This window comes from Oncorhynchus mykiss, chromosome 10 (genome assembly GCF_013265735.2).
Source record: "Oncorhynchus mykiss isolate Arlee chromosome 10, USDA_OmykA_1.1, whole genome shotgun sequence".
Taxonomy (NCBI): domain Eukaryota; kingdom Metazoa; phylum Chordata; class Actinopteri; order Salmoniformes; family Salmonidae; genus Oncorhynchus; species Oncorhynchus mykiss.
Window position 1 is genome coordinate 74,372,196 of NC_048574.1, and position 27,813 is coordinate 74,400,008.

Here is a 27,813-nt window from a genome sequence, read left to right on the forward strand (position 1 = left end):
ACTATTTCTCTTTCTCACACGTACACAGCCTCTGTCTATCAGTGTGTGGATGACAGCAGTTTAATATGACCCAGGAGGAATGAAGGCAGCTGCCGTTACAAGCCTGATAATTTGTCAAGTGACGAGCTAATGAGAGGGTCATGGGAGCTTTGGCCACAGACACACCGGAATGTTGGGAACAGCCATTCACAGGACACAGTCAATTCCATACAACTTTATTTAGTCTCATCAGTAGTGACTTTAAAAATCTATTTAGACATGTTTGCATTGTTAAGAGAAAGAGTGTTGAGGTTGATGCAGTCTCAAATCCTAATTTAGCCTCATCCCGAATGTATGTACTGTTTTGAAAAAAATGCAAGTGTACAGTACATGACACTAACATAACAGTAGGTATCTAATAGCAAAAGTTTCCCATAACAAATGTATGATATCTCAATATTGACCAAATATGCAATCTGTCATAATTTCACAAAACAATTGCAAATAGGAGCACTAAATAACTTATGCTGGTAGAGTGGTAGAAACGTTGTTTGTAGTTTACATAAGTTATAGCGATGAATAAACTATAATTTACACATTTTGACAGAAAAGAAGATACTGTATGTGTGCCGTTCGACTTTTCTAAACAGAAAAGTCGCAATAAGATTCGATTTAATCATTGGTTCTGCTCTCGATTAGTCAGCCTGTTTTCATTGTAGGGCTTTTTGCGCAAGCGGTTATATCCTTCTTCACAGGGAAGAGAAGAGCCGATTTCAGCAGGTCCCACGAAGACAAACAAAGAACCACACCCGGTATTGTATGACAGGTAGCTATGTCTAAACAGATTATTTTCAAAAATAGCATCTTCACGGATATTAATCACCGTTCGTTCGGGGATAAAATACCATTCATGCTTCCTCCTTCTGCTACTGGCATCGCAGCAAAAAAACAAAATGGCTTTACAATGCAGCTAGCTAGCTAACGTTAGGCCTGGAAAGCTGCATTTATTCGGACACTGCAGCTAGTCAATGTGGAACGTGTTTATCCGCAAACATATGTTATAAAACGACAGGAATGTATTTGAACGAGTTCACAGCTGGTTGGTACTAGCCGATAAAATGGGCATTACAGGAGCTTGCTGATTAGGTTAGCTAGCTAACTAACTTAGCATTGTAACTAACTGTCCTCATTTCAACTGGTTAGCATCAGAGCGAATCAATGCGTTTGTAATTAAGCGGCATTTGACATCTTGTGCAGTATGTATATGATGTATATGCTAACTTTACAGTACAGTTAGAGAAAGTCGTGTTTATATTAGCCATCTAACTCATGTAAATGAATAACCGGCCACCTACAGCTATGTTGCTAGTAGCCCAATAATGGACTAGAAGCTAATAGTGCAAGGGCCTTACCGTTACATGTTCTATTTAGAGGCGAATTGGCTGTCAGACAAATAATCAATCTAAATGTGAATCGATTTTAAATTGCGGTATGGTTCTAGAAATATAAAGCTTTCTACTTTCATATCACATCAAAACAATTTCACAAATGGAAAATATAAAGTTACTGTTTTAACGATCGGCTTTGGGCAAAAATAACGTATTCAAACGGTATAACTGATCAATGCACCATCATACCAGGTCATTTAATGCTTAAAAATAAAATTGGATTAATACGATATTTGACCAAAGTGCCATTTCTCCAAAAACAAATCTTTTGAAATGACGTCAACACATATGTAGTTACTGGCTAACGAACAAGCTACGTTGGTTTCGGCGCGCATGACCAGAATGACGCATAACTAACCACCAAAGGCACACCCCGTTTCTCTTTTGAAAATTGAGAAAGGGCGGAGTTGGACCGGGTTAACGCAGTTGCAGCTGATAGTATCTTTATGTGACAACAGGTTTGTGGCGTCCGTCTTCTGTTAATACTCAGGTGTTCGGAGATGCAGATAGCTAATTAGCACAGAGTTGACTGGCGGTTTCCGTAAACAAGCACTGTAATATGGCAGACTCTGATGATAGTATATCTTGTAATTGAGAAGTCCATCATCATCCTGCACAGATTTAATACACAGGTCAAGCAAGCTTGTGTGGATATTAGCGATGGGTTAGTTAGAAGCTAATCTGGGTTGGCATCATACATCAGTCTCAAAGAGCAGAATATATACATAAGAAAGGACAAGTGTGTATATAGGATTCTGTTCAAATTACAATGAGTGCAGTAACTAGGAACATATTCCATTGATAGAGGCTAATGACCTTTAAGGCCTATTGATGACAGCAATGGAGGATGGTGGGTTGAGCTATAGGAGGACGGGCTCATAGTAATGGCGGGAATGGAATAAATGCAACAGTATCAAGCACAAACATGTGGAAACCACGTTTGACTACGTTCCATTTAATTCCAGCCATTACAATGAGTGTCTTCCTATAGCTCCTCCCACCAGCCTCTACTGGATGATCATATGTCTGGCCATACTAGCCCAGTATCTTCCATATCAAGAGAAATAATAAAAAAACAGAAGGTTAAATTACTACACAGCTTTATAGGGTTAAGGCGTCAGCATGCTTCAGTTCGACTAGCGCCTATGCAAACCGAACGAGTGTTCTCACATACTCCCTTAAAATACCTTCTCTTTAAAAATTTGAAAAGGGCAGCAATAGCACTTTGAAACTCCGGAGCCAGTATACACTTCCTCTAAATAGTAAGAATTAATCTAAGATAATTCAAGAAATCGGTCATTAATTGTCATGTTTTTGTTTTTGCAGAGGAGATCTTAGTCGCCCAATTTTTACATCTAACTAAGATGTGGTGCAGTATTTCTTAATGAAAAAATGTGTGTGAAAATGAGCTGTCTCTCATTGAATGACAACAAAGACTTTATTGAAAAATCCCTGCTGTTGACCAGGCACAGATGAAAGGGGCGTAGACTCTGGCTACTACTGACTTCGGCTTGCCTCGAGAGAAAAATGTCTGTGCCCGAAAACTTTACTGAAGTTCAAAACTAACGAAACGTCACAATGTCATCGTAATACATGCACAAACCCTTCTGAACAGTTTCGGCTGAGAAGCATGCGGACGCCATTATAATTGAATTGGTCTGTCATCTGAAAACGATGTTATAAAATACTGCTGTTTGGGCTTCTATTGAATTTATGTATAATCAGTTTTCCCTTAATATTGTTGTTTCAGGTCAACATCATAGCAAATTATACATATATTTGAATACAAGCAAGAATCAAGATTACATAAAACATAACATAAGCAACAGAAAACAAAAGTGACAGGGCTGGTTGGTATACCGTATTTTACATTATAAACTGAGTGGTTCGAGCCCTGAATGTTGATTGGTTGACAGCTGTGGTATATCACACTGTATACAACGAGTATGGCAAAACATTTATTTTTACTGCTCTAATTATTTTGGTAACCAGTTTATAATTGCAATAAGGCACGTCTGGGGTTTGTGGTATATGGCCAATATACCATGGCTAAGGCCTGTATCCAGTCACTCCGCATTATGTCGTGATTAAGGACAGTCGTTAGCTGTGGTATATTGGCCATATACCACACCTCCTCTTCCCTTATTGCTCAAATATACCGGTATTTGGTGTACTGACCGGTTTGGGTTTTTACTTTACCTTCTATAACGGTATTTGAATGTTTGGTTTGTTAAATCTGATATGCCATGTGTAATGTCCATTTTTATAGTTTACTCTACTACTTGAGTCATCTCTTTCCACTCTCTTTCTGTGCTGCCACACATACCTAGCCCCGTTAGCTAATAAATGTACTGATTCAGAGAAAATTGAACTAGCTATACAGCCTGATAATACCAGTGATGGTGTAGACCTAAATCAGAATGTTTGTGCAACATTATCTTCTAAATCAGAGGGATACGTGAAGCCTGAGTATGTTCACTACATGCAGTAGCTAAGAGAACATTACATGGAGCCAAAGATTATAGGGTCCCCTAAGAAACACTTATCAACACTTTGGTTGCTACCCTGTCTCTATGGCATTTTTGTTCATTTTCATGTCAACCAGCACTGTATTCAAAGTGTCCGCTATTATATTCTAACTTTGGAATTAGAATAATACATTTCCATGATTCCAACAGTTCACCGAAGTGAACATTTGGTTTAGGTCCACTCAGTCCCTTAAGGGGGGGGCAAGGTAAATGCCAAGAAATACACAGCCATTCTGAGTGAGTGATCACCGTCAACCTATGGTGAAGAATTTCTATCCTGATGGGAGTGGTCTCTTCCAAGATGACTATGTCCCCATGTACATGGCACGAGTGGTCACTAAATGGTTTGTTGAATGACAATGATTTAAACCATATGCTATGGCCCTCTGTCACCAGATCTTAACCCAGTTCTACACCACCATCAACAAATCACCAAATTATGGAATTTATTGTGTTAGAATGGTGTTGCATCCCTCCAGTAGAGTTCCAGACACTTGTAGAATCTGCCAAGGCGCATTGAAGCTGTTCTGATGGCTCGTGGTGGTCCAACGCCCTATTAAGACACTTTATGTTGGCGTTTACATTACTTTGACAGTACATTACATAATTACTTTTTTTTTTTTTACATTAACAAAAATAAACATTATTTCTTATTACCCATGATATTTCTCAGGGTATCTGCAAGATTAGGGGAAAGATATCATGAAGGGGTCCCATATTTCCCTCACCTTTGTTCTGAAATATGGAATTTGTTTTCTCCAGTGGCAGCCTTTCAAATATCTCACAATACCACTGATTTTTATAGTAGGTTGCTGGTCTTTTATCCAACTCAGATTGAGTTGTGCTAGTGTAAGTAAGTAATGGTCTGTTTTCTGTGACACCTGATGCAAGTAGCAATGGGTCCATTCTTCTAGGACATCTTAACATGCCCATTAGCTCAGTTTAGTTTTTCTCCCAGAAAATTGTTAATGTGGTGGGTAGGTCCAAAACAAGTGCCATTGGGTACGTTTCATTGTTGTACTTATTTTTGTACTTACACATGTTATTCTTTTATTGGCCTTTGTATCAAATTGATGGTAAGTCTAATGGTGTTGAATAGTTAACATTTCTTTGCTTTTCCACCCTGTAAAAGAGCATGACTGCAAGATGTTTAAGAGAAGATGATGGAATTTTCCCTCCCCTCAATTTAAAAGGAAACAAAAACGGTGAAATCATAGACATTTCTCACTACATAGGGACCCCCTCCTGTAAGAATACCAATAAGAAGAAATAATTCAAGCAAATCAAAATTGAGGAGGCCCAGCATCTGTAATCCTGTTTCTGCTTTCCACCTCTCAGCTTCGCGTTGCTCACAGAAAGTCCATCCCAGCTCTACCCTCTATCAGCTTGGGCAGATAGGGCAGCCAGTGCCTTCGGTACCATAGGCCGGGGAACCCCGTTCCTCTTCGGACCGTCCGCGGCTATCCGCCTGGCCCAGATCGAAGCCCAGCTAGCCCTGCACCAACTGAGCATCATCGCCGCTGCCAGTAACCACGGCAACCAGCAACGGGCCCTGCTCAACCTTCTCCAGCAAGCAGCTGCCAACAACATCGCTCAGCCGCTTGCCCCCGTCATGTACCAGCCTCAGCAACAGGGGGCACCCTTCAACAGGCCCAGGAACATGCCATACCATCAACAACAACCGGGTCACTCTACGGGCAGCAACAACATGGCCCAGATGAACAGCTACCAGGCGGGTCAGTTCCCGCCGCAAACACGGCTACCCGAGGAGCTGGAGTCAGCGATCTCTGTCCGTGTTCAGGGTGGGAGGGACGAGGACCACCGACTACTCAACCAGAATACCCAGATCTCCCGGCAGCACTGTGTAGATCCCCGCCTGCTCGGGGACGGTCGGGGTGGGAGTTCAGAGACTGCCTATTCTAACAGCAACAACCTTGTTTCGCTCTCCTGCGATGACCAGCAGAATCAGATGCAAGATGTGGACTGGTCCAACTACCAGACTCCCAGTAAACTCTTTGGTCTCAATCAGCAGCAGCACCTCCAGCAATCCTCCCACTCTCATGCTAACCCCAATAGCGGGCATTCAGGAGGGGGCATGCAAAGCTGGAATGCTCCTGTTCCTCCACCGGCTCGTCCACAGGGTGGAAACATGCAGGGTCTGTACGTACCCGAGAGCGCAGGCAGTATCCTGGCCGGCTTCGGTTTGTCAAACGATGACCTGGAGGTTCTCAGCCACTACCCTGATGACCAACTAACTCCAGACACTCTGCCCTTCATCCTACGTGACATACAGATACACAAAACAAACAGAAACACAGGCCCTCCTGCGTTCTCTCAAACTCTCCCTGCTATTCCTAACCTGCCGCCACCGCTGCGTCTTTCTCCCCCACAGCGGCATCCTGCACATTCATGTACGACCAACATCCCAACTTTTCTGAGTGTGACGCAAACGGCGGGCAAAGTTATCGACTACGGCCATGCGAGTAGGGCGGCGGAAGAGGGTAGGGACTCTTACAAACGCGAGCTACCGTCCAAGGAGAGAGCGACTAAACCAGAGTCCACCGGTTCGTCTTTGAAACGTAAAGCTGAATCCCCAAGGCGGCACGACGACTCTTCCGACTCAAAGAAAGACAAAGACTACAGGAGGCGTGCTCCAATCCCCGACACTCACAAGCACAAAAGAACGCCCGTCAGAGAGCCGCCATCGAGATCTCGGTCAGAGCGCGAAGGGTCCAGATCAAGGCCACAGTTCGAAGCCAGGAGTGAGTCGTCAAAATCAACCAGACCCTCCGGTGCCAAACGCAGCTCTAGCGCAACCATGAGGCTCCCAACACCCACCATGATAGGTGATTTCTCGGCGGACCCTCCGAAGGTGTACCCCCACACCTGCTCCCTGTGCGACATGCAATGTGAACGGGCTAAGGTGAGTACCGTACCTGTACCGCACACGTTGTTCGCCAAGCAGAGATTTTGTTTTTGTTAAACGGATACTTCAGGATTTTGGAGTCTGATGAACTCGTGGATACCATTTGTTGTCTCTGCGTCCAGTTAGGACATTGCTAATTAGCGTCAGCGCAATAACTGGAAGTCTTTGGCAACTGCTAGCATGCTAGTAGATATCATAGACTTCCAGTTGTTGTGCTGATGCTAGTTGGCTTTGGCTTGCAAATCTACTTCTAACTTCCATCATTCTGGATACAGAGAAATGGTATCAATGAGTCCCTCTGGTTCTGGGGAAGTAGATAAAGGGCTTCATTGCCAAAATCACGAAGTATCCCTTTAAGCTTTTATAAAGGCCCAATGCAGTTAAAGGAAAAATCCACTCAAACAATATTTTGGAATTTGTTTCCATTAGTCCACTGTTGATACAGTACCACAGCGTTTTGAATGTCAGCGTCAAGTTTTCAAGATATTGGACTTTCAAGAAGCAAAGTGTCACTTGCCACATTGTCATGATGATGCAAAACCTTTTGGGACTATCAACAATGGACTAATGAAGAAAGGAGAAAAAAAAAAAGAGTTGTGGGTTGGATTTTTCCTTTAAACACCATAAACACTTTTACATACACACCAGGCATAAAACACAGTGAAATACATCACATATTTGATTCTACTTACAAAAGTAAACATATTTTAAGCAATGGTTTAACAGTTCAGATTCACATAAACAGTTTGTACGTTTGGTGAGCTTACGCCGATTGAAGCACCAGGTTTTCTGTACAATCTTTCATTTTATTTGGACATATAAATACCTTAATTGGCATTCCAGCAGTGATCTGTTGTTGTGCTAGCACCAGCTGAGTGAGCCTCTGTCTTTAGCGAGAGTGAAGTGAATTCAGAACAACAATGTATGCATCTTTAAAAATAGTTTTCACACACAAACTTTATATGTCCGAAATCAGAATCAAATATGCTTCCCAAAAATAACATGGTCGCTGTGGGAGAATGTATATTTTGATTGGCAATTTTCTGCATTTGTCAGTGCATCAGGTAGCCTGATTCCAGATGTGCCCATGTAAACAGCACTATTAAGGAAATCGTTCTTCTTGCAAAGCATGGAAACGTTTTTATCAAACTACTTTATTGATCTGACTATCCACAATAATCGCATTATTGTGTGCATCTAACCGTACACGGTGTCTTCTCCTTTCAAACCGTTATTTTGTAAATCCATATATGGTTGGTGTTACTGTTGAGTTGTTCAACAATTAAAACAACTAAACACTAAAGGATAAAAAAAAAACACAAAAAAAACATTTGCTCCTGAAAAAGTAGCCTGACCCTTACTCTGCTAATGACGAAGATGAAGAAGAAGATTACAGAAGACATGGATATAACTGCAAAAGCTGAATCGTATTTGTGTTGAAGAGGACTAACTTTACCCAGTATTCACTCTTCTGCAGTGTACAAAAAAACATTATCAATGCTGTTTTAATACAAGAAACACCATTTTGCAATTTACATTTTTGTTTACAGGTTGTTGCCAAATTGTCTCTAACTTCAAATGTTGATACTTTCTTTAGTACTTTTCCATTTAATTTGATGCCTCAAACTTGAACAAGTAGTTTCAATACATTTATTTTGATAGCTTGTTGAGGAATGCATTCAAGATATGGAAGACCTATGCATATCAACAATACCCCTAAATATACATAATACATTTCCACCACTCTCCTTAATGCATACACAAGCATAGGCACTATGGTGGTGTAAATGTGATCCTACCAATCACATCTCTCTGCTGGACTGTTAGATATCTAACCATTATTTATTTTCTTTTGTTTTTTCCTCACAGGACTGGATCGATCACGTAAACACAGTCAACCACACAGCTAGCTGCAGAGATCTGCGCAACAAGTGGGTGTTTACATTTTTTTTGATAACACTATGCTGGCAGTTAAAATCCTTATGTCTATTAAAGCACCCATCAGCACCCATAAAGCACATAAAATCCATGATATATGATATCAGATATCATTTTTTTCTTGTTGTATGGGCTGTCTCAATCCATCACATCCGCCTATGTCAGCCTTCCGCGTCCGTGATAGTTGGCCGAGCTACAGAGGTGTTTATCAGACCATGAGACATCCCGAAAAATCAGTCTTCTCCCGAAGATGTCTGTAGGGTCCGAGCGGTTTGAGAAGTGTCGTGACTCGTCTGACGTCGGTAACGCTGATGTGCCAACTAAAGGTCGACCGATTATGATTTTTCAACGCCGATACCGATTATTGGAGGACCAAAAAAAGCCGATGCCGATTAATAGGCCAATTTTAATTTTATTTGTAATAATGACACTTACAACAATACTGAATGAACACATATTTTAACTTAATATAACATCAATAAAATCAATTTAGCCTCAAATAAAATGAAACATGTTCAATTTGGTTTAAATAATGCAAAAACAAAGTGTTGGAGAAGTAAAAGTGCAATATGTGCCATGTAAGAAAGCTAACGTTTCAGTTCCGTGCTCAGAACATGAGAACATATGAAAGCTGGTGGTTCCTTTTAACATGAGTCTTCAATATTCCCAGGTAAGAAGTTTTAGGTTGTAGTTATTATAGGACAATTTCTCTATACGATTTGTATTTCATATACCTTTGACTATTGGATGTTCTTATAGGCACTTTAGTATTGCCAGTGTAACAGTATAGCTTCTGTCTCTCTCCTCGCCCCTACCTGGGCTCAAACCAGGAACACATCGACAACAGCCACCCTCGAAGCAGCGTTACCCATCGCTCCACAAAAGCTGCGGCCCTTGCCGAGCAAGGGGAACAACCACGCCAAGTCTCAGAGCGAGTGACGTTTGAAACGCTATTAGCGCGCACCCCACAAACTAGCTAGCCATTTCACATCGGTTACACCAGCCTAATCTCGAGAGTTTATAGGCTTGAAGTCATAAACGGCTCAATGCTTGAAGCACAGCGACGAGCTGCTGGCAAAACGCACGAAAGTGCTCTTTGAATGAATGCTTACGAGCCTGCTGGGGCCTACCATCGCTCAGTCAGACTGCTCTATCAAATTATAGACTTAATTATAATCTAATAACACACAGAAATACGATCATTAGGTCATTAATCTGGTCAAAACTATCATCTCGAAAATAAGTTTATTCTTTCAGTGAAATGTGGAACCGTTCCGTATTTTATCTAACGGTTGGCATCCATAAGTCTAAATATTCCTGTTACATTGCACAACCTTCACTGTTATGTCATAATAACGTAAAATTATGGCAAATTAGGCGGCCCGAACTGTTGCATTTACACTGACTCTGCGTGCAATGAACGCAAGAGAAGTGACACAATTTCACCTGGTTAATACTGGCTGCTAACCTGGATTTCTTTTAGCTAAATATGCAGGTTTAAAAATACATACTTCTGTGTATTGATTTTAAGAAAGGCATTGATGTTTATGGTTAGGTACACATTGGAGCAAGGACAGTCCTTTTTCGCGAATACGCACCGCATCGATTATATGCAACGCAGGACACGCTAGATAACTACACATGGTTGATGATATTACTAGTTTATCTAGTGATTGTGATTGATTGTTTTTTATAAAAATAAGTTTAATGCTAGCTAGCAACTTACCTTGGCTTACTGCATTCGCGTAACAGGTGGGCTCCTCGTGAGGCAGGTGGTTAGAGCGTTGGACTAGTTAACTGTAAGGTTGCAAGATTATATTAGCCCAAATCTGTGTCCAAAAATACCAATTTCCGATTGTTATGAAAACTTGAAATCGGCCCTAATTAATCGGCCATTCCGATTTAATCGGTCGACCTCTAGTGCCAACTACTGTCTGTAGCGTCCGAACCATTTGAGCTACATACTATGACCCCACTATGGAAAGGGGTGACTCACGAACACGATGAGCTTTCTTATATCCTAGATATAGGACAGACTCTTCAAAACCTTAGTCTTTATGATACATTTTTTACTGCCTTTTTTGTTGCCATTTATGAATGTGTTATTCAATGCATTTCTATGAGCTATAGGAGGCCAAATTCAATATTTCCTAAAATATATATATCTATATATTTTTTTTTAAGCTTTTTGGGATTCTTAAATGTGTACTAGAAATTCGAAATCATATAGCTAAATGATCCATGGTATGACCATCTTAAAACAATTCCATATGTTAGCTTTGTACCCCTCCCCCGCAACGTCTTAGACTTTTAGAGTTAACTAACCCATCAATACGCAACAATAACCCATGGATGATGTACTCATGTCTCTTCTTTCCCCCCCAAAGGTATCCAGACTGGAATCCAAATGTCCCAAGGTGAGAGATGTTCCTAAAATGTAGGATTACCTATTTTTTACCCTGATTATCCAATCGTACCTTTTAAAAAAAAAATTACAACTGTGCAACTGACAAACCACCTATCATTTTCCTCTGGTGGTGTTGTATGTCACTGGGTCTTTGAATCACATACAATGTCATATTGTTCTTCTGACTCCTCTCTCTCCCCTCTTTGGCCCAAACCAGGAGGGACCCGTCTCAAGGTCAGGATGCCTGTGCCACCTGGCAGTCCCTAGAACGCTCTCCCTCCCGCTCAGTCTCCCGTTCCTTGTCCTGGTCCCCCTCCCCCACCCCCCCCTCCGGACCGAAGCAGAAGGATCTCTCCGCCCACCTCCCATGGACACGCCCACCACACCTCTGGTCGGCACAGCCCCTCCCAGTCCCATCGGGGTTCTGCCTCCAGCGCTCACAGGCCGGAGAAGAGAACAAGCGAATCCTCAGGTAAGCCACTTTGTCTAGATGCTAATCTGGGCTAGTGGTTGACACGGTTTCCCAGACCCAGATGAAGCGTATTCCTGGAGTAATAGTCTGTTGGCACTGTAATATATCTGCCCTGTGCTACATCGTCATAACCCAGACGTCATTTGTTACCCCTATCTACTGTAATATATCAAATCAAACTTTATTTGTCACATGCGCAGACCTTACCGTAAAATGCTTACTTACAAGCCCTTCTTATTCTTATGTGTCAGATAAAAAATAAAAAAAACTTTACGGAAAAAGCACACCATGCAATAATCTGAGTACGGCGCTCAGACACAAAAACAAGCCATACAGGTACCCGCCATGCTGTGGGGTCAACAGAAGTCAGAAATAGCATGATAAATATTCACTTACCTTTGATCTTCATCAGAATGCACTCCCAGGAATCCCAGTTCCACAATAAATGTTTGTTTTGTTCGATGTCCATGATTTATGTCCAAATACCTTCCTTTTTGTCGTAATATATCTGTCATTGTAACCCAGACATGTGTCACCCCTACATCCAGGGATATCTACTGTAATATATTTACGTCATTATAGCCCAGACATCTGTCGCCCCTACATCCAGGGTTATCTACTGTAATATATTTACGTCATTATAGCCCAGACATCTGTCACCCCTACATCCAGGGATATCTACTGGGAGCTCCTCTCGAGAAGGCCTGAAGCGTTCCAGAAATGACCCCGCCAAGTGTGCGACTGGCCACGGCAACAGAGCAGGGGTTTCTGGGAAACACGAGTCCGGGAAACGTGAGTCCTATTTGTCGTCCACCAGCAAGTTTCCGGCGTCCATGTCTGAGAAGCCACATCGCCCATCTTCCTCTAAGCCAGGCGCCAAGCCAGCGGCCGGGAAGGAGACCGCCTTAGGACAGGACTCAGAGGTGTGCCCTTCGCAGAGCTTTTGGTTCAATCTTTTGTTTGCTAAGCACAGTGTCATTAGGGCTCTTAAGATTAACCTCATTATCAGTAATAATTACTTTCAGTAGTAATATCATTAGGGAAATTTCGCAAATTGAATTAGAACTAACTTATAAGCTGCTTCTTCACACTCCCATCCAACCCAAGCAGTGCTTGTAAACCTTCCTTCCTTGATTTTAGCTCCAGTCCTCCAACGCGCCACAGAAGAAGCCGAATCCAACGCAGCAGAAGAAGAATCCTCCAGGTTCCTACTTGCTCTATCTGTCAGGCCTCCCTGTAGATGCCAAGTACCAGGAAGTGGTGTCACTGGTGCAGTCCTTTGGCAAGGTCACCAATGTCCTCATCATCAGGAACGAGGAGGGGGATGAGAACCAGGGGCAGCCGCAATACAGTAAAGTGAGTATAAATAACTGTGTGGGAGTGTCAAGTTAGGCATCATACCCTTTAATGCTAAGTGGTGTCTTTTTGATAAGTATGAAGACATCTTGTTTACCCCCTGGAGTCGATTTCCCCGGCCCTGCATAATTAAAAAAATCCCCATCAAAATCCCTCAGTTTAAGCATTGTTGTGGACTTAACATCCAATTTGTTTGTTTTCCTGTTTATAAGTGTGATTTTTCAGAGAGAAAACGGAAACCTGGGAAAACTAAACAGAGAAAATGGAATTTGGGGGGGAAAACTGAAATGGATTTTATAGGGCTCAATAAATAGGCTGAAGCATGGGTTTGCCCCGCTGCATTTATTATATTAACTGGTTAGCTTCCAAAAAGTAAATGTGGACTGTTGTAACATCTTCAAAGTGTGCCATATTAGTGAAGTCTTCCTGAAATCGTCCATATTGTTTTGTTGTGGGGGGAATGATTTTGCCGTGGCACAGCACTACATATAAATGACTGCAGCGGAAACACTGATACTTTTGTATATATAGTGTATGAACACGCCGTCAAATGAGTAGATTCGGCTATTGCTGCCACCCGTTGCTGACAGGTGTATAAAATCGAACACACAGCCATGCAATCTCCATAGACAAACTTTGTCAGTAGAATGGCCTTACTGAAGAGCACCTTTGGTATGAATTGGAACACCCCCTGTTGAGCCAGGCCTAATCGCCCAACATCAGTTTCTGACCTCACTAATGCTCTTGTGCCAGGGACCTCACGATATGTATTGCATTCAATACTGTTATTTTGTTGCGATTCAATGTTCCAAACATAATGCTCAAAGGTACAAGAGAGAGCCATGATAAAACAAGTTTTGATTTGTCATGGAATTAAAAGTGCAAAAAAAATGGCTTCCTATTCAGAAAGAAGAAACAAGCTATGAAGCCAGAGTAATGGTGCAGGTACACCCACTGGTGCAACAATGATATTCAGATATGTAACTGTACCCACCCCCCATCACTAGTTTTGTATCCATCTGTCTAACATCTGCCCCTCTTGGTGTCTCTGTTCCTCCAGGCCACTGTTTGCATGCAGAAAGAGCAGGATGCGAAAGCACTGGCTGAGTGCCTCACTCTCACCATACGGGAACACCCCATCTCTGTCTCCGACCAGGTTTGTCCCTTCCTGCTTACCGTACCAAAGCCACCTCAGCTCCCAGCTGGGTGTTCAGCCACTGGATTGAATATCATAGAATTGGCTCATGACAGAAAGAGGAGAAATTAAATATAAAGAAAGGTGATGATTGATCAAATTAAATCTGTTTTTTTCTTTGTTTTACAGAATGGCGAGGAGGAGCTTACTTCCTCCATACCTGTCATTATAAAGGGGTAAGTATTATGCATTACCTGTGTATACTAGGGTTATCTTTGTCCCCTGAACTTTGCCACTTGTGTGTTATTACGGAGGCAGTTGTTCACACATTTCACTACTCTCTATATAGAGAAGTGATCGGTGCTCCCAAGACACCTGCAGCCCCCAACGAGGCCAACTTGACCGTCAAAGTCCCAGGTAATAAAAAACATACACTTAATGTTCTTTTGGAATGCATCCCAAATGGCACCCTCTTCCCTATATCGTGCATTGTGTTCTGCTCAAAAGTATTGCACTAAATAGCAAATAGGGTGCCAGCCTTAGATGTCTTGATTAATATACAACTAATGATGTTTGATAGACCTGATCAATAAGAGTTGTGAAATGTAACATTATACTTTTTTCCCCCCACAGAAGCCAGCGTTGGTCAGAAGAATTCAAATGAGGTGCTTTATTTTTGTTCATCTGTCTCTTATTTGCCAGTATGTCTATTACAATTTTATTAAGTATTTCGATCTTATATATCACATCTACAGAAATACAAGTAAGTGACGGCTGTCCCGTGCCGAACGCAGCAGGTGTAGACTTTACTGTGAAAGCTCTTATCCAGCAATGGAGTTAAGAAAAGATTTACTACAAAAACAAAAGTAAAAAAATACCGGAAGAAAATTACGTAACAGATCATAAACATCGAGTGGCAGCAGTGTAAAAATGAGAGGGGGGGGTTCAATGTAAATAGTCTGGGTGGCCATTTGATTAATTGTTCAACAGTCTTGTGGCTTGGGGGTAGAAGCTGTTAGGAGCCTTTTATTCCTTGACTTGGCGCTTCAGTACCACTTGCTGTGCGGTAGCAGAGAGAACAGTATTACTTGGGAGATTTTTTGGGGGGGTGATGGGGGGCTTCCTCTGACACCACCTAGTATATAGGTCCTGGGTGTTGGGAATTTTAGTGTTCCAGCATATAGTGTTTCAGTTCATCTTTAACACTTTTAAAACAATAAAAAACAGCTAGTCAGCCAGCCAGCCAGTCAGCAGTGTCTGAGCTGTAAGATTAAATGGGTTTCCCAACAGATACACAGGGAGCAGGTGAAGCCACAGAGGAAGAGGAAGAGGGGCTGTAGAGCGGGACAGCTCGAGAGACTCAAAAGACTACAGAGGGAAAACAAGGTGCAGAACTGAGCTGATATCTCATAGACCCAGGCAGGGGATGCTACATTATGGAACGTTTAGATAGAAATCTATCATGTAGATTAGACTTGATTTGGCTCCGTCAGGACAGGTAGAATAGGAAATTGTGTGACTGTCAGCTCTATTCATGATATCTCTGTATACAACGTTCTGACCGTTTTCTTTTGTTACCTCACTAAATACTCCACGTCTTGATTATGACGGTCTTTGTCTCCTGTGGTTTGACCTTTTTAGAGGGGCATGGTCAAGATTACTGGACTTCCTGAAAGCGGCTGCTCCGAGATTGATATCGCAAAGCTGGCCCAGCCCTTCGGTACACCTGTCAAGATCCTCCTCATCACCAAGCCCAGTGAGGTAGGCACGCTATCCGCAATAAATCACTCACTTTCACATTATGTCGCTTAGGGCAGTGTTTCCCAACCCTGGTTCTCCAGTACCCCAACAATACACCCTGTACAAGCACACCTGATTCAACTTGTCAACTAATCATCAGGCCGTCAATGAGTTGAACTAGGTGTGTTTGTCCAGGGCTACAACACAAATGTGTGCTGTTGGGTGTACTGGAGGACCAGGGTTGGGAATTTGATTCCAACGTAGGACCTGCTGAATATATTGGCGGGGTCAATGTTCTGTCAGATGCTTTGGGTAAAATAGTCAGTATAATGGCAATATCATATGATTTTCACATCGATTTTTAAACAATATAACTTGTGTGCCCAATATGACTGACTGTCTGTTTGTGGTCCTCGCCAGGCTCTGGTCACCATGCAGGATGTGGAGACAGCCCAGGAGATGGTGAAAGTTTACACCGACATGCCTGTCTGCATCAACGACTCTGTTCTGAACATGAGCCTGCTTCCAAACCTCCTGGTGGACTTCAACAGACCGGTAAGATGCTGTGTCTTGACTGACGGATCCCTATTAGGGCCTCAACCGTGCATCTCCAGCGTCCTCTGTTCTGGGCAGTTTTCTTCACTTAATTCCAGCTGGTTGCTGCAAAGTATGATAAATGTCCACTATGAAAAGAGTGTTTATGCACATTCAACTTATTCTTCTCTGATCAGGGATGACATGAAGAACTTTTCATTCCATTTTATTACCACAGGTGGCACTTTTCCATTCATTGATGGGACCCAGGAATCCTGTTAGTGTGAGTATTTTACCGTTGCTTCAGCTAACCTAAAAGGCTCTTAATAATAGCATTGTTGCCATCTCAAGGAAAAGGTAGAAAAACACAGACAATCCCAACAGATTTAAGACCTGTATGTTAAAACATGATTTAACCTAATGAAATGAATCACACCCAAGAGCATATATTATTGCAGAGTCCCTTTACCATTTCGAACAACTATTTATGAAGTTGAGCTTCTAATAATTGATACAAGTAAAGGTTTTTGTAATTGATGAATACATTTCAATGTTTCCAATACGTCCTGCAGAAGGCGGAGGTGGGAGGTGATGATGACTGGAACCGTCTCCTGGTTGTCAGTAACATCCCGGCCACGCCCTCCGGCCCAACAGAGATCCAGAAACTGGTCCAGCGCTTCGGCACAGTCCAACAGACTCTGGCACTCAAGGACAAGGTGAGGGACCTGTGGGTGGGGAGGGGTGTGTGTTGGGGGACGGGACGGGTCTTTGTGTGCATAAGTGTCTGTCAAAGGGAGGGACATCTTAGTGAGGAACGTTTAACTGTTTGTGTGTTCAAGTGTCTTGCATCTACCCTGCCTACAGTAATTCTACGCCATCCATCCAATCCTGTTTTCTTTACCCCATGCAGATCATCTTTGAGATGGGAACAGCAGACATGGCCAAGAGTGTCTTCAACCGCTTCCAGAAGTTTCCCTGCATAGTTCAGAACAACAAGCTTGCCTTCTCCTGGAAACCTGATCCCAAGACTGATCTACCTAAAGTCGACATCTCCTCTGCCGGCTCAACAGCTTCAACTGATGGCAATGACTCCCAGACTGCAGAGACCACTATGCCCCCTGGTGGCCAGGAGGACTCACTGTCTCAGTCAGGATTAAAGGTGGAGTCAGGAACCGGGGTTGATACTAAGGTTGAAGGACAGGAGGTTCAGCCAGGGAATGAAGGGATAAACGTTGAAAAAGGGGTTCAAGCCACAAAGTCTCCAGCATTAGGAGGAAAGGATCAAGAGAAGGAGCCTGATGCATCTTCCTTACAGCCAGCAGGAGTGAACCAGAGAGAACCTGGAGGTCAGGGTGGAGAGGTCGTCACAGAGAAAGTTGTAGACGTTTCAACAACGGAGTCCGAAGAACCAGTCTCCTCAGATGCTACCTCCGCTCCTCAAGCTGCTAAACCAGAGACAGAGAAAATTTATGTTTCCAGTTCCACAACAGCCACCCCAGCCCCAAAAGTGATGGCAGCCATCATAGAGGCCTTACGACAGGAGAGCAGGAACAGATCCTCTACCAGGATTACCACCGACCAGGCTGCAGCTGAGAATCCTCCCGGTAAACAACCAAAAGATAAGGAGACTCCAGATGTTCAGGCTGCCCCCGCTCTACCCAGAGTGACCCCAGAGATCCTGAAGGTGCTGCTGGAGGAGTGCAGGGTCCGGTCCACCAGTAGGGCCGGCGCTGAGCAGGCCAGGAAGGAGCAGGCTCAGGCGCCCCCTGCAGGCCAAAAGCCATCCACTGGAAACCGAAGAGACCACAGTGGAGACAGGGAGCCTGGAAGAGAGCAGGCCACCAAGAGGAAGACCCGTGAGGAGGAAAGGGAGGAGAGGGAGAGGGAGAGAGCGAGGAGGGAGAGGAGGCTGAAGACCCAAGAGGAGGAGAAGGAGAAAGGAAGGTGGGAGAGAGAGAAGAGGCGGTCCTACAGGGAACGGTCATCAGGATCACCGGGGTCCCGGTCCTCTATGAGGTATGAGGGGAACCGGCACAGTGGGAAGAGCGGCGCCAGGTCTGAGTCCAGGAGAGGAAACGGAGAGGAGAAACAGCAGGTATGAGAGAGGCCAGTGTGTTGGTATTCACTCTATACAGAGAGGACAAAACATTAACAATGCTTTCCATGATAGGCTTTCACCTGGACAGTCTATGATCCCTTATTGAAGCCACTTGTTAAATCCACTTCAATCAGTGTAGATGAAGGGGGGGAGACGGTTTAAATAATGATTTTCAAGCCTTGAGACAATTGAGCCATGGATTGTGTGTTTGTGCCATTGGGCAAGACCAAATATTTGTGCCTTTTGAACAGGGTGTGGTAGTAGGTGCCAGGCACACCAGTTTGTGTCAAACCCAGCAGCGTTGCAGTTCTTTCCATGCTCAACAGTTTCCCGTTGTGTATCAAGAATGGTCCACCACTCAAAGGACATCCAGCCAACTTGACACAACTGTGGGAAGCATTGGAGTCAACATGGACCAGCATCCCTGTGCAACGCTTTCAACACCTTGTAGAGTGGGGGGGGCAACTCAATATTAGGAAAGTGATCCTAATGTTTGGTGTACTCTGTGCATGTATGTATGGATGTATGGATGGAGAGAGAATCTCCAGTGAACCAGAATGTCATATACCCATCATGAATACAGAATGCCAATATCAACTTTCCAATCATTTTGGGGAATGACTTGCCATTTTGAAGACAACGGTGGTTTTAAAGTTCCCTGTCCTGTGTTCTTTCAGGAAGAGGATGAGTTAAGTGAGAAGCACGTCCCCTTCGACATGGAAGACTTTGTGACTGTGGACGAGGTGGGGGAAGCAGCTGCGGTGCCCCGTCCTCTCTCCGAGACAACCACAGACGTGACTGAGGTTACAGAGGTGACCGTCAACGACCCTGTGACCACAGCCTCTGAGGCGGAGCAGCAGGCACCAGCTGACACTACATCAATGGAGTTGGAGGGTGAGCCTGGGACAGGTACGGGAGGACGGGAGGAAGCGCTGGACAAACGAGAACAGAAGGAGGAGGGGTTGTCCCCAGCAACCACAGAGGGGCCGGTGAAGACTGCAGAGGGACCTGGGGACGTGACAGAGGAGACGTTTCCAGACTGTCAGGATGACGTCAAAGAGGTCAGTGTGTCCAGTCACATTCCTATTTGAGTAATCCCTTTCCTATAAGAAAGGCTTCAACTCTATAGGATTCAACAACGAGCAGGTCGGTGATAAGACTACTTCAACCGAGCAAGGGAAAAAATGAAGAGTTTTTAAAGTGTGAACACGACCCCAATCTTATCTAACATTCCTCTCCTTCAGCCTGTGGTCACTGTGCCGAAGACAAGCTGCGACGAGGTCACTGAGGAGTCCACAACCACAGACGCACCTGACGCCGCTGGAGAAGAGGAACGGGATGGACGAGTGGAGGGCCTCAACATGGGGACGTTTCTGACGGTGGACGAGGTGGGACAGGTGGAGGAGGACGGGGAGAAGAGGTCTGCTGAGAACGGTAAGAAACATACTGTATATCACTGCTTGTCTCGTGAAAGCCCGTCATTGTAAATAAAATCTGGTCTGCTGTGCTTACCTATATAAATAAACATGTTTTTTTTTGTGAAGATATGGTAGGAAACTGGCCAGTGGAGATGAGAAACAAACTTTATGTTAAGTCAATCTACAACATATTTGTCTGAGGAGACTGGATTTGTGTTCACTAGCGAAATGTTCTGAAATGGAAAATAAATTAGTGCTTTGGTCAAGTTTAGTTAGTTAGTTAGTTTAGTTACCTGATATTTTTTTCTGAGGTATCTATTGTCTTGTTTGCCACAGGAGGAAAAAGACTACAGGGAGAATGTTGTTTTGAGATATGGTAGCCAGCCTACTGTATGCATAGTAGTGGTTGAGTTGGCCACCTGCCTTTTTGTTAAGTGGTCAATGAATGGTAACCTGGTTTACATAGATTAGTGGTTGTGGTCATTGTAGAGGATTGGTGGTGGCGAGGTCAGATAACCAACTGTATGTTGTTGAGGTGTAATGGTACAAGCATTAGTACTGAACCGTTCGGTATGGGGACCTCAGATCGGTCTGCACTGTGAACCCAAATGAATAGATAAATAAAACATCTGTGTACCAGTCAAGTTTACACACCTACTCATTCCAGGGTTTTTCTTTATTTGTATTAGTTTTTACATTGTAGAATATTAGTTAAGTCATCAAAACAATTAGATAACACATATAGAATCATGTAGTAACCAAAAAAGTGTTAAACAAATCTACGTTTATTTGAGATTCTTCAAAGTATCCAACCTTGACAGCTTTGCACATTCTTGGCATTCTCTCAACCAGCGTCATACCTGGAATGCATTTCAATTAACAAGTGTGCCTTAAGTTAATTTGTAGAATGTGTTTCGTTATTGCTTTTGAGCCAGTCAGTTGTGTTGTGACAAGGTAGGGTTGTGTCATAACGTATTGATTAATGTGACGACTGCTGTTTATAATTACGTGATTTAATGAGTCAGGTATTATTAACTTGTTAACCTGGGGGCACCATGGGAAAGTTTTGGCTGAGTTTCTATTTCCCCAAATAACTCAAATAATGTCAGAATATCGATTTCACAACAGTCGCTAATTAATTTCCTCTACAGTCTCATTCTGAATGTTGCATAATCTGCACAAACCCGATTCCCACTAAAAAAAAAGTCCGTACCACACCAATTGAGTTGATAATTTTAGGTTGTTAGTAAATAAATATTAATATAAGATACGGTCTAAGCTATTGATTAGAACTTAGTTCAATGAAACAGGTCCCTAGCGTGCCAACACAATATGACACGTGTTGCAGAAAATGAGGATTTCAAAAGAGAAAGAGTGCACGAGAGAAAAGCACACTTGGGTACATTTGTAAACTATGCTTAGTTTAACCCTAACCTTTCCCCGAACTGCCGCTGTTATGGGTCAGAATACAATGATGTAATTACTTGTCGAAGGTCTCTGAAGGGGTGTCTCCTCGTGGCTCGATTTCCGACTTCTCCTCTGATGGCGACACTTCTGTTGTAATCGGGTGTAACCCTCTGATTGTCCACACAATGTCGGTGTCCTTTCTCTTAATGGTCTGTTTCCTCGCCCTTGTTCTGAAAGAGGGGTCTTCTGAGGACGGCTAATCAGCCATATAGGGGGTTCCAGCATGAGAATGAAAGCAGTGTAGTCACACGATTCCTTGGAGAGAATAACCGTGTGGTCCTGCTTGAATTTCACTCAGTCACAGCTCCTCATCCGTAGCATAGGTTGTTAAAAGGTTCCTTTGTCGTCTTCAACCTCGTGTTGCGTTTTGGTGTTACAACTAATCGCACCTTGGCTGCAGCTCGTGGTCACTTAGTTAAAATGTTAATTCTTAACTCGCATGTTTTATACCCTCGGGTCAGAAATGGGCCTTTCCGCCTTTAGGGCAAGTTCTCTGGGCGTAACTAGTTACGAGGCAAGGTCTGGATTTTACTCAGATCCAATTTATACAACTAACTTCACATTTCATCTTTAAAAAATAAAAAACATTCCCTTTGATCTGGACATTTTTTCCACACAACACACAATATGCCAACATCAAGTACTTGTTGTGAAAACTCGTCAAGTTACAATGTTTTCGATTATAACGTCATCATTTAACTTATAATAACAAAAACAACATTCACTTTCATATTCCGTCTGTTGTCATGACTACCATTTTTTTGTCTGATGAAACATATTGTCCAAAAGTCCATTTATTGCATGTTAGGTAGGTTCTCCATAGGCCCATTCCATTCCTCCATACTGAGAGGACAAATACATTTGTCTGCTGCTTTAAGATTTACAATGGGCGTGAGGTGTCAAAAATCCCCCACCTCCATACCTCTCGATCTCTCCCCCGCTGGTGGAGACCCGAACAGGCCAGTCATGACATGTGGTATACAGAAGAGAGCCCTATTTGGGAAAAGACCAAATCCATAATATGGCAAGAACAGCTCAAATAAGCAAAGAGAAACGACAGTCTATCATTACTTTTAAGACCATAAAGGTCAGCCAATGTCAAGAACTTTGAATGTTTCTTCAAGTGCAGTCGCAAAAACCATCAAGCGCTATGATGAAACTGTCTCTCATAAGAAACCGCCACAGGAAAGGAAGACCCAAAGTTGCCTTTGCTGCAGAGGATAAGTTCAAAGCAAAGAAACCACTACTAATGGACACCAATAAGAAGAGACTTGCTTGGGCCAAGGAACACGAGCAATAGACATTACACCGGTGGAAATCTGTCCTTTGATTAGAGTTTTTTTTGTTGTTGGTGTTGTTCCAACCTCCGTGTCTTTGTGAGATGCTGAGTAGGTGAACTGATGATCTCTGCATGTGTGGTTCCCACCGTGAAGCATGGAGGAGTAGATGTGATGGTGTGTGGGTGCTTTGCTGGTGACAGTGATTTATTTAGAATTCAAGGTGCACTTTTTATTTAAACTTTTATTTAACTATGCAAGTCAGTTAAGAACAAATTATTATTTACGATGATGGCCTACCCCGGACGACGCTGGGCCAATTGTGCACCGCCCTATGGGACTCCCAATTACGGCCAGATGTGACCCCAAATCACCCGACCCCAATTGAGATGGTTTGGGATGAGTTGGACCCTGGAGTGAAGGAAAAGCAGCCAACAAGTGCTCAGCATGTGTGAGAACTCCTTCAAGACTGTTGATAAAAGCATTCCAGGTGAAGATGGTTGAGAGAATGCCAAGTGTGTGCAAAGCTGTCAAAGGCAAAGGGTGTCAACTTTGAAGAATGTAAAATATTTTGATTTGTTTAACACATTGTTGGTTACTACATGATTCCATATGTGTTATTTCATTGTTTTGATGTCTTCACTATTATTCTACAATGTAGAAAATAGTAAAATTTAAGGAAAACCCTTGAATGAGAAGGTGTCCAAACTGTTGATTGGTACTGTGTGTATCCATTTAAATGCCTACGCAGCATCAGTAAATCTAATCTGGAAAAAAAAACATTCAGGCTGTTCGGTTAAAACAACTAGTCTATGTGAATGTTGTAATAAAAATTATTTAATTTTCACATTTCACTGTCCTTTTGTGAGGCGCAGCAGGGAACTAGTTCTGTACGATGGCGAGTGGTGGGATGGATAAACCCAAGAGGATTTGCCATCGATATTTAAATCTCCAGTTTGGGAAAATGTTGGTTTCCCAGTAGATAACGGTGTTGTCGCCACTGCTGAACCAGAATAGCCTATGCAGCTGCCAACACCTCAAACATGTTGACATGTTTACTTAGAAAACACCCCAGTATTCCTACCATCGGCTTCAAAAACACAACTTTGTCTCCCCTCTGCATTCAAGTAGCTTCAGCTGATTCTAAATGGGCCAAAGAAATTACCAGAGTGATAGGTATGTTTATAGCAGTGGATATGCGCTGCTTCTCGGTGGTTGAGAAGAATAAGGGGTTTCGGCACCTCTTCAAAGTGTTCCAGACACGTTTCGAACTTCGCCCTCTCGCACCCATTTTCACCAAACGCGCTTCCATATAAGCAAGCCAAAGCTGAAGTAGTCCATGTATTGGCCAATGCACCCATTTGTTGCACTTACTACAGATAGACAGAGAGCTACTTAGCAGTGACAACACATCACACTACCCAGGAGTGGGAAATGAGAAGTACGGTGCTACAGATACGCCCCTCTTTGTTCAAAACATAACATGAGCCATGTTTACACATTGATTTTTGACTGACTGAGTGTTGAGTAATCCTGTGTTTTCAATCACGAAAATCCGAAGTGTTATTCCTGATTGTGCATTATGACTCATTATTCAACGGGTGGGTCTAATGCTGATTGGTTAAAATCGCGTTCCAGACAGTTTCTGTTCCAGCAGTTAACACTGGCTAAATCTATGACATTAAAATGCCAATTTCTTTTGGTTACACCTGACTGCGCAATCCAGTCTCATCAGCCAGGAAATGTATAAACTTGATCTGCACTATTAAAAAGCACCTAGACATTATCTCATGTTTCTTTTAGACTAACATTTAGTTTTTAACAGCAGAGATTTGTTTAAATGTTGCTGTCTCTGACATTTGCAACATTGTTTCAACATTCAAATCCGATCTCCAGCTTTCCCATAGTAATGAACGTCAGGAAACAGGGACGATAGAGGCAGGCAGTGTTTCTCAGCCAGTCGAATTCATGAATCAGCTGGCATCTCTTTTATAGATATAAACTTGGGGGGAAAAGAAAAGACCCCTTTTTCAGGAACATGTTTGAGATAAAAATCCAAATAACTTCACAGATTTTCATTGTAAAGGGTTTATACACTGTTTCCCATGCTTGTTCATTGAACCATAAACAATTCATGGACCTGCACCTGTGGAATGGTCATTAAGATACTATCAGTTTACAGACGGAAGGCAATTAAGGTCACAGTTATGACAATTTTAGGACACTGAAGAGGCTTTTCTACTGACTTTGAAAAAAGCCGAAAGAAAGATGCCCAGGGTCCCTGCTCATCTGCGTGAATGTGCCTTAGTCATGCTGCAAGGAGACATGAGGACTGCAGATGTTGCCAGGGCAATACATTGCAATGTACTGTGAGACACCTAAGACAGCGCTACAGGGAGACAGGACGGACAGTTAGGTCTGTGTCAAACACCGGCTCGAGGGCATTATAACCTTTATAAAACAGGTTACCAACATATTCAAATAATGATTTACAAATTTTAATTAATGTTATTTTGGTGAATTTATTCATACTAATTTTCATTCTTCCACAACATATAGTCCCAACACAAATCTGGGGTTTCTACCCAAGCCGGCTGGTCGTTCATTCTATCAGTTCAGTTGCCAGAGATGCGATCCAGTCCTTCAGTCTATTTGTTCTATGGACACAACCCAGTTGTTCGCTCTAAAATGTTCCATTGCCATACTGGCTGGCAACGTTCTTCGCCATAGGTGGCTAGCTAGCAAGCACGGAAAAACTTAGACACATCAAAAAGTGCAACCAGAAAAACAGCTGCAGTGAGTAGCTGCATTTGAATAAACTGATTTCTAGTGACATTGATTTGGATACATTGATAACAATGAGCTAATGAGGCGCAATTTCACCTGGCATAGAAAATATGTTACAGTAATGTTTGTCATTTCATTTTCCCACTCTACCAAAACTGAACCGTGGCCCCAACACCGCAATACGTACCTAACCGTGGGTTTGGTGAACCGTTACAGCCCTAGTATGTAGATCAATGGTGGCTATGGTAACCACTATACGGCTAGATGATAAAATGTGTTAAGAGATGAAATCAATGGTGGTAGCAAGCTCATGTTAACCTGGTTACCAGTCTGTTTTGTGTTATGCCACTCCTCGTCATCGCAAACATGGCAGGATGGCATGAAATGCTGGGTTCTTTGAGAAGTTGTAGAAAAATATGGTTGGTTGACAGACTGAAACCACGTCAGTTGGATTGTTTTTAAGGTGTCTGATTTTTATTTTTGATTCATGCTTTAAAGACTTGAATTATAATTTTTTTCCTTCCTTGAAAGGACATTCTGGTGACCTGTCAGGTCTAGGAAAACTCACAAACAGAACAGTTAAGGTCTCAGTGATGACCCTGCTCCTTCCTCCATCTTCTCTTTCATCTCAGTGGAGTCGAAGCGAAGGAGGACATCTCAGGAGGAGAGAGAGGAGGAGACGGCGAGGAGGAAGATGAAGATGGAACCCCTCTTTTATAAAGACTACAGCATCCCTCCCTTCAACCCTGACAGCCCTGTCGGTAAGACCCAAATTATGCTGCGTTTGACAATTCACTAATTGTTGAAATTGTCGGAACTAGAAGCACAAGCATTTCGCTACACTCGCATTAACATCTGCTAACCATGTGTATGTGACAAATAAAATTTGATTTGATTAGGATGGCTCTAATGATACATTTGTCAAGCTTATCTATTGTCAGAATAGTGTGTGTTTACATAGGTCCCATAGTATAATCACATGTTTGTATATGTTAAAATAGGTTTTGTTTCTGGTCTGTTTGATCACTATCAGGCATGGAGTTTCTGGTCCCCAAGTCAGGCTTCTTCTGCAAGGTGTGTTCTAAGTTCTACAGCGGAACTGACGAGGCTGAGAAGAACCACTGCAAGACCCTCAAACACCATCAGAACCTGGTGGTGAGAACCCAAAACAACCAATCAGCAACAACACTGACAAATCAACAACCAATCAGAAATAACATTTTGACAATCAGGGATGGGGTCAATTCCATTGAGTAAATTCCTATGGCAAAACAAATTTGGAATTTCAGTTTGCTTCCTGAATTGAAACTGTTTTATTGCTTTTATTGTCCCGGTGTTACGTGTTTGATAATTAATACATTGATAGATGAAGGAATGTGTCCAGGTGTTACGTGTTTGATAATTAATACATTGATACTCAGGAGTGGGGAGGAGATGAAGGAATGTGTCCGGTCATGGAAACCATCAGTTTAAGATTGGCAGCAGTGACGGTCTCTCGTGGAACCCATATGTTCCACATAGAATCAACATTATCTAGTAAGATACTCACTCATGATTTTCTTTTTATTCTTCTACAGAAATCCCTGGAGAAGTGGAGAGTGAAGAAAGACTGAGTCCGTGATGAGCTGAAGGGTTAAATATTGACTGTCTGTGTCCCAACCACTGACTGATTCATTCCTCTCTTAACTCTTTTCCCACTTCCTTGTTTTTGCTTTCCTTCCCCATGGGTCCAAACTCACTCACACAACAATAACTGTTTATTTGTGTTAGTTATTTTCCCATGATATAGAAGAGAAGTGACTCAATAGAGAGAAATTAAAGTAGAAACCAGTGTACAATGAAAATAAAGTGTTTTATTCAATCGCTGTGTCTTTGTTTTGAAATTGAAACTATCCTTTGAAGACATGTTTACCAGAGTCACCTTTTACCCTTATTCAATACAACTTTATTCATCCCCACCAGGGCAATTCTGTCTCTACTTACGCATTATCCTGATTTGAATACTGTTAATTCAGCAGTGTGGTGTCCATGCACACGAAGGGAAATGTACTGATTTCCATGTTCAACTCATGCATGGACCATTAGCTTCCCCTAGCCATAGCACAGCTAGCCACTGTGCTAAAACAGCTAACCTCATGTTAACATGGAAATATATTAGACTTGGCTTTAGTTAAGGTATCGTGCTCTTTTATATACTGTAGCTATTTCAAATCCATACATTCCAATGGCTCACTACTTCACTGCAACAGTTGATTTCTGTAAAAGAGAATTGTGTCAACATAAATAAATTAAAACAAACAAAA

At 42.6% G+C, this 27,813-nt stretch overlaps 1 protein-coding gene across 3 annotated transcripts; it reads left to right on the forward strand.

The window, feature by feature from the left end:
- Window positions 1–671: 671 nt before the first annotated feature.
- LOC110534587 (RNA-binding protein 20) lies at window positions 672–27,813 on the forward strand. Of its 3 annotated transcripts, none has more exons than XM_036933974.1 (21): window positions 672–805; window positions 8,751–8,812; window positions 11,207–11,236; window positions 11,444–11,698; window positions 12,371–12,621; window positions 12,839–13,054; window positions 14,115–14,210; window positions 14,379–14,425; window positions 14,539–14,606; window positions 14,823–14,854; window positions 15,480–15,575; window positions 15,831–15,950; window positions 16,350–16,484; window positions 16,702–16,746; window positions 17,036–17,179; window positions 17,374–18,558; window positions 19,239–19,622; window positions 19,806–19,978; window positions 26,141–26,271; window positions 26,544–26,665; window positions 27,088–27,813. In XM_036933974.1, the coding sequence occupies exons 5-21, from the start codon at window positions 12,532–12,534 to the stop codon at window positions 27,121–27,123; spliced, it is 3,120 nt and encodes a 1,039-aa protein (XP_036789869.1). In that variant the 5' UTR covers window positions 672–805; window positions 8,751–8,812; window positions 11,207–11,236; window positions 11,444–11,698; window positions 12,371–12,531; the 3' UTR covers window positions 27,124–27,813. The 3 variants fall into 3 exon arrangements, with proteins under 3 accessions (XP_036789869.1, XP_036789868.1, XP_036789871.1); XM_036933973.1 differs by having other exon boundaries at window positions 673–805; window positions 19,806–19,995; window positions 26,143–26,271; XM_036933976.1 differs by lacking the exon at window positions 15,480–15,575 and having other exon boundaries at window positions 674–805; window positions 19,806–19,995; window positions 26,143–26,271.

What these genes read in the sequence shown, in the direction of transcription:
- LOC110534587 (XM_036933973.1), top strand. Translation starts at nt 12,532, where the DNA reads ATGTCTGAGAAGCCACATCGCCCATCTTCCTCTAAGCCAGGCGCCAAG. An exon ending in GACTACAGAGGGAAAACAAG is followed by an intron (nt 15,576 to 15,830) that starts GTGCAGAACTGA and finishes TGACCTTTTTAG; the next exon opens with AGGGGCATGGTCAAGATTAC. An exon ending in ACGGAGAGGAGAAACAGCAG is followed by an intron (nt 18,559 to 19,238) that starts GTATGAGAGAGG and finishes GTGTTCTTTCAG; the next exon opens with GAAGAGGATGAGTTAAGTGA.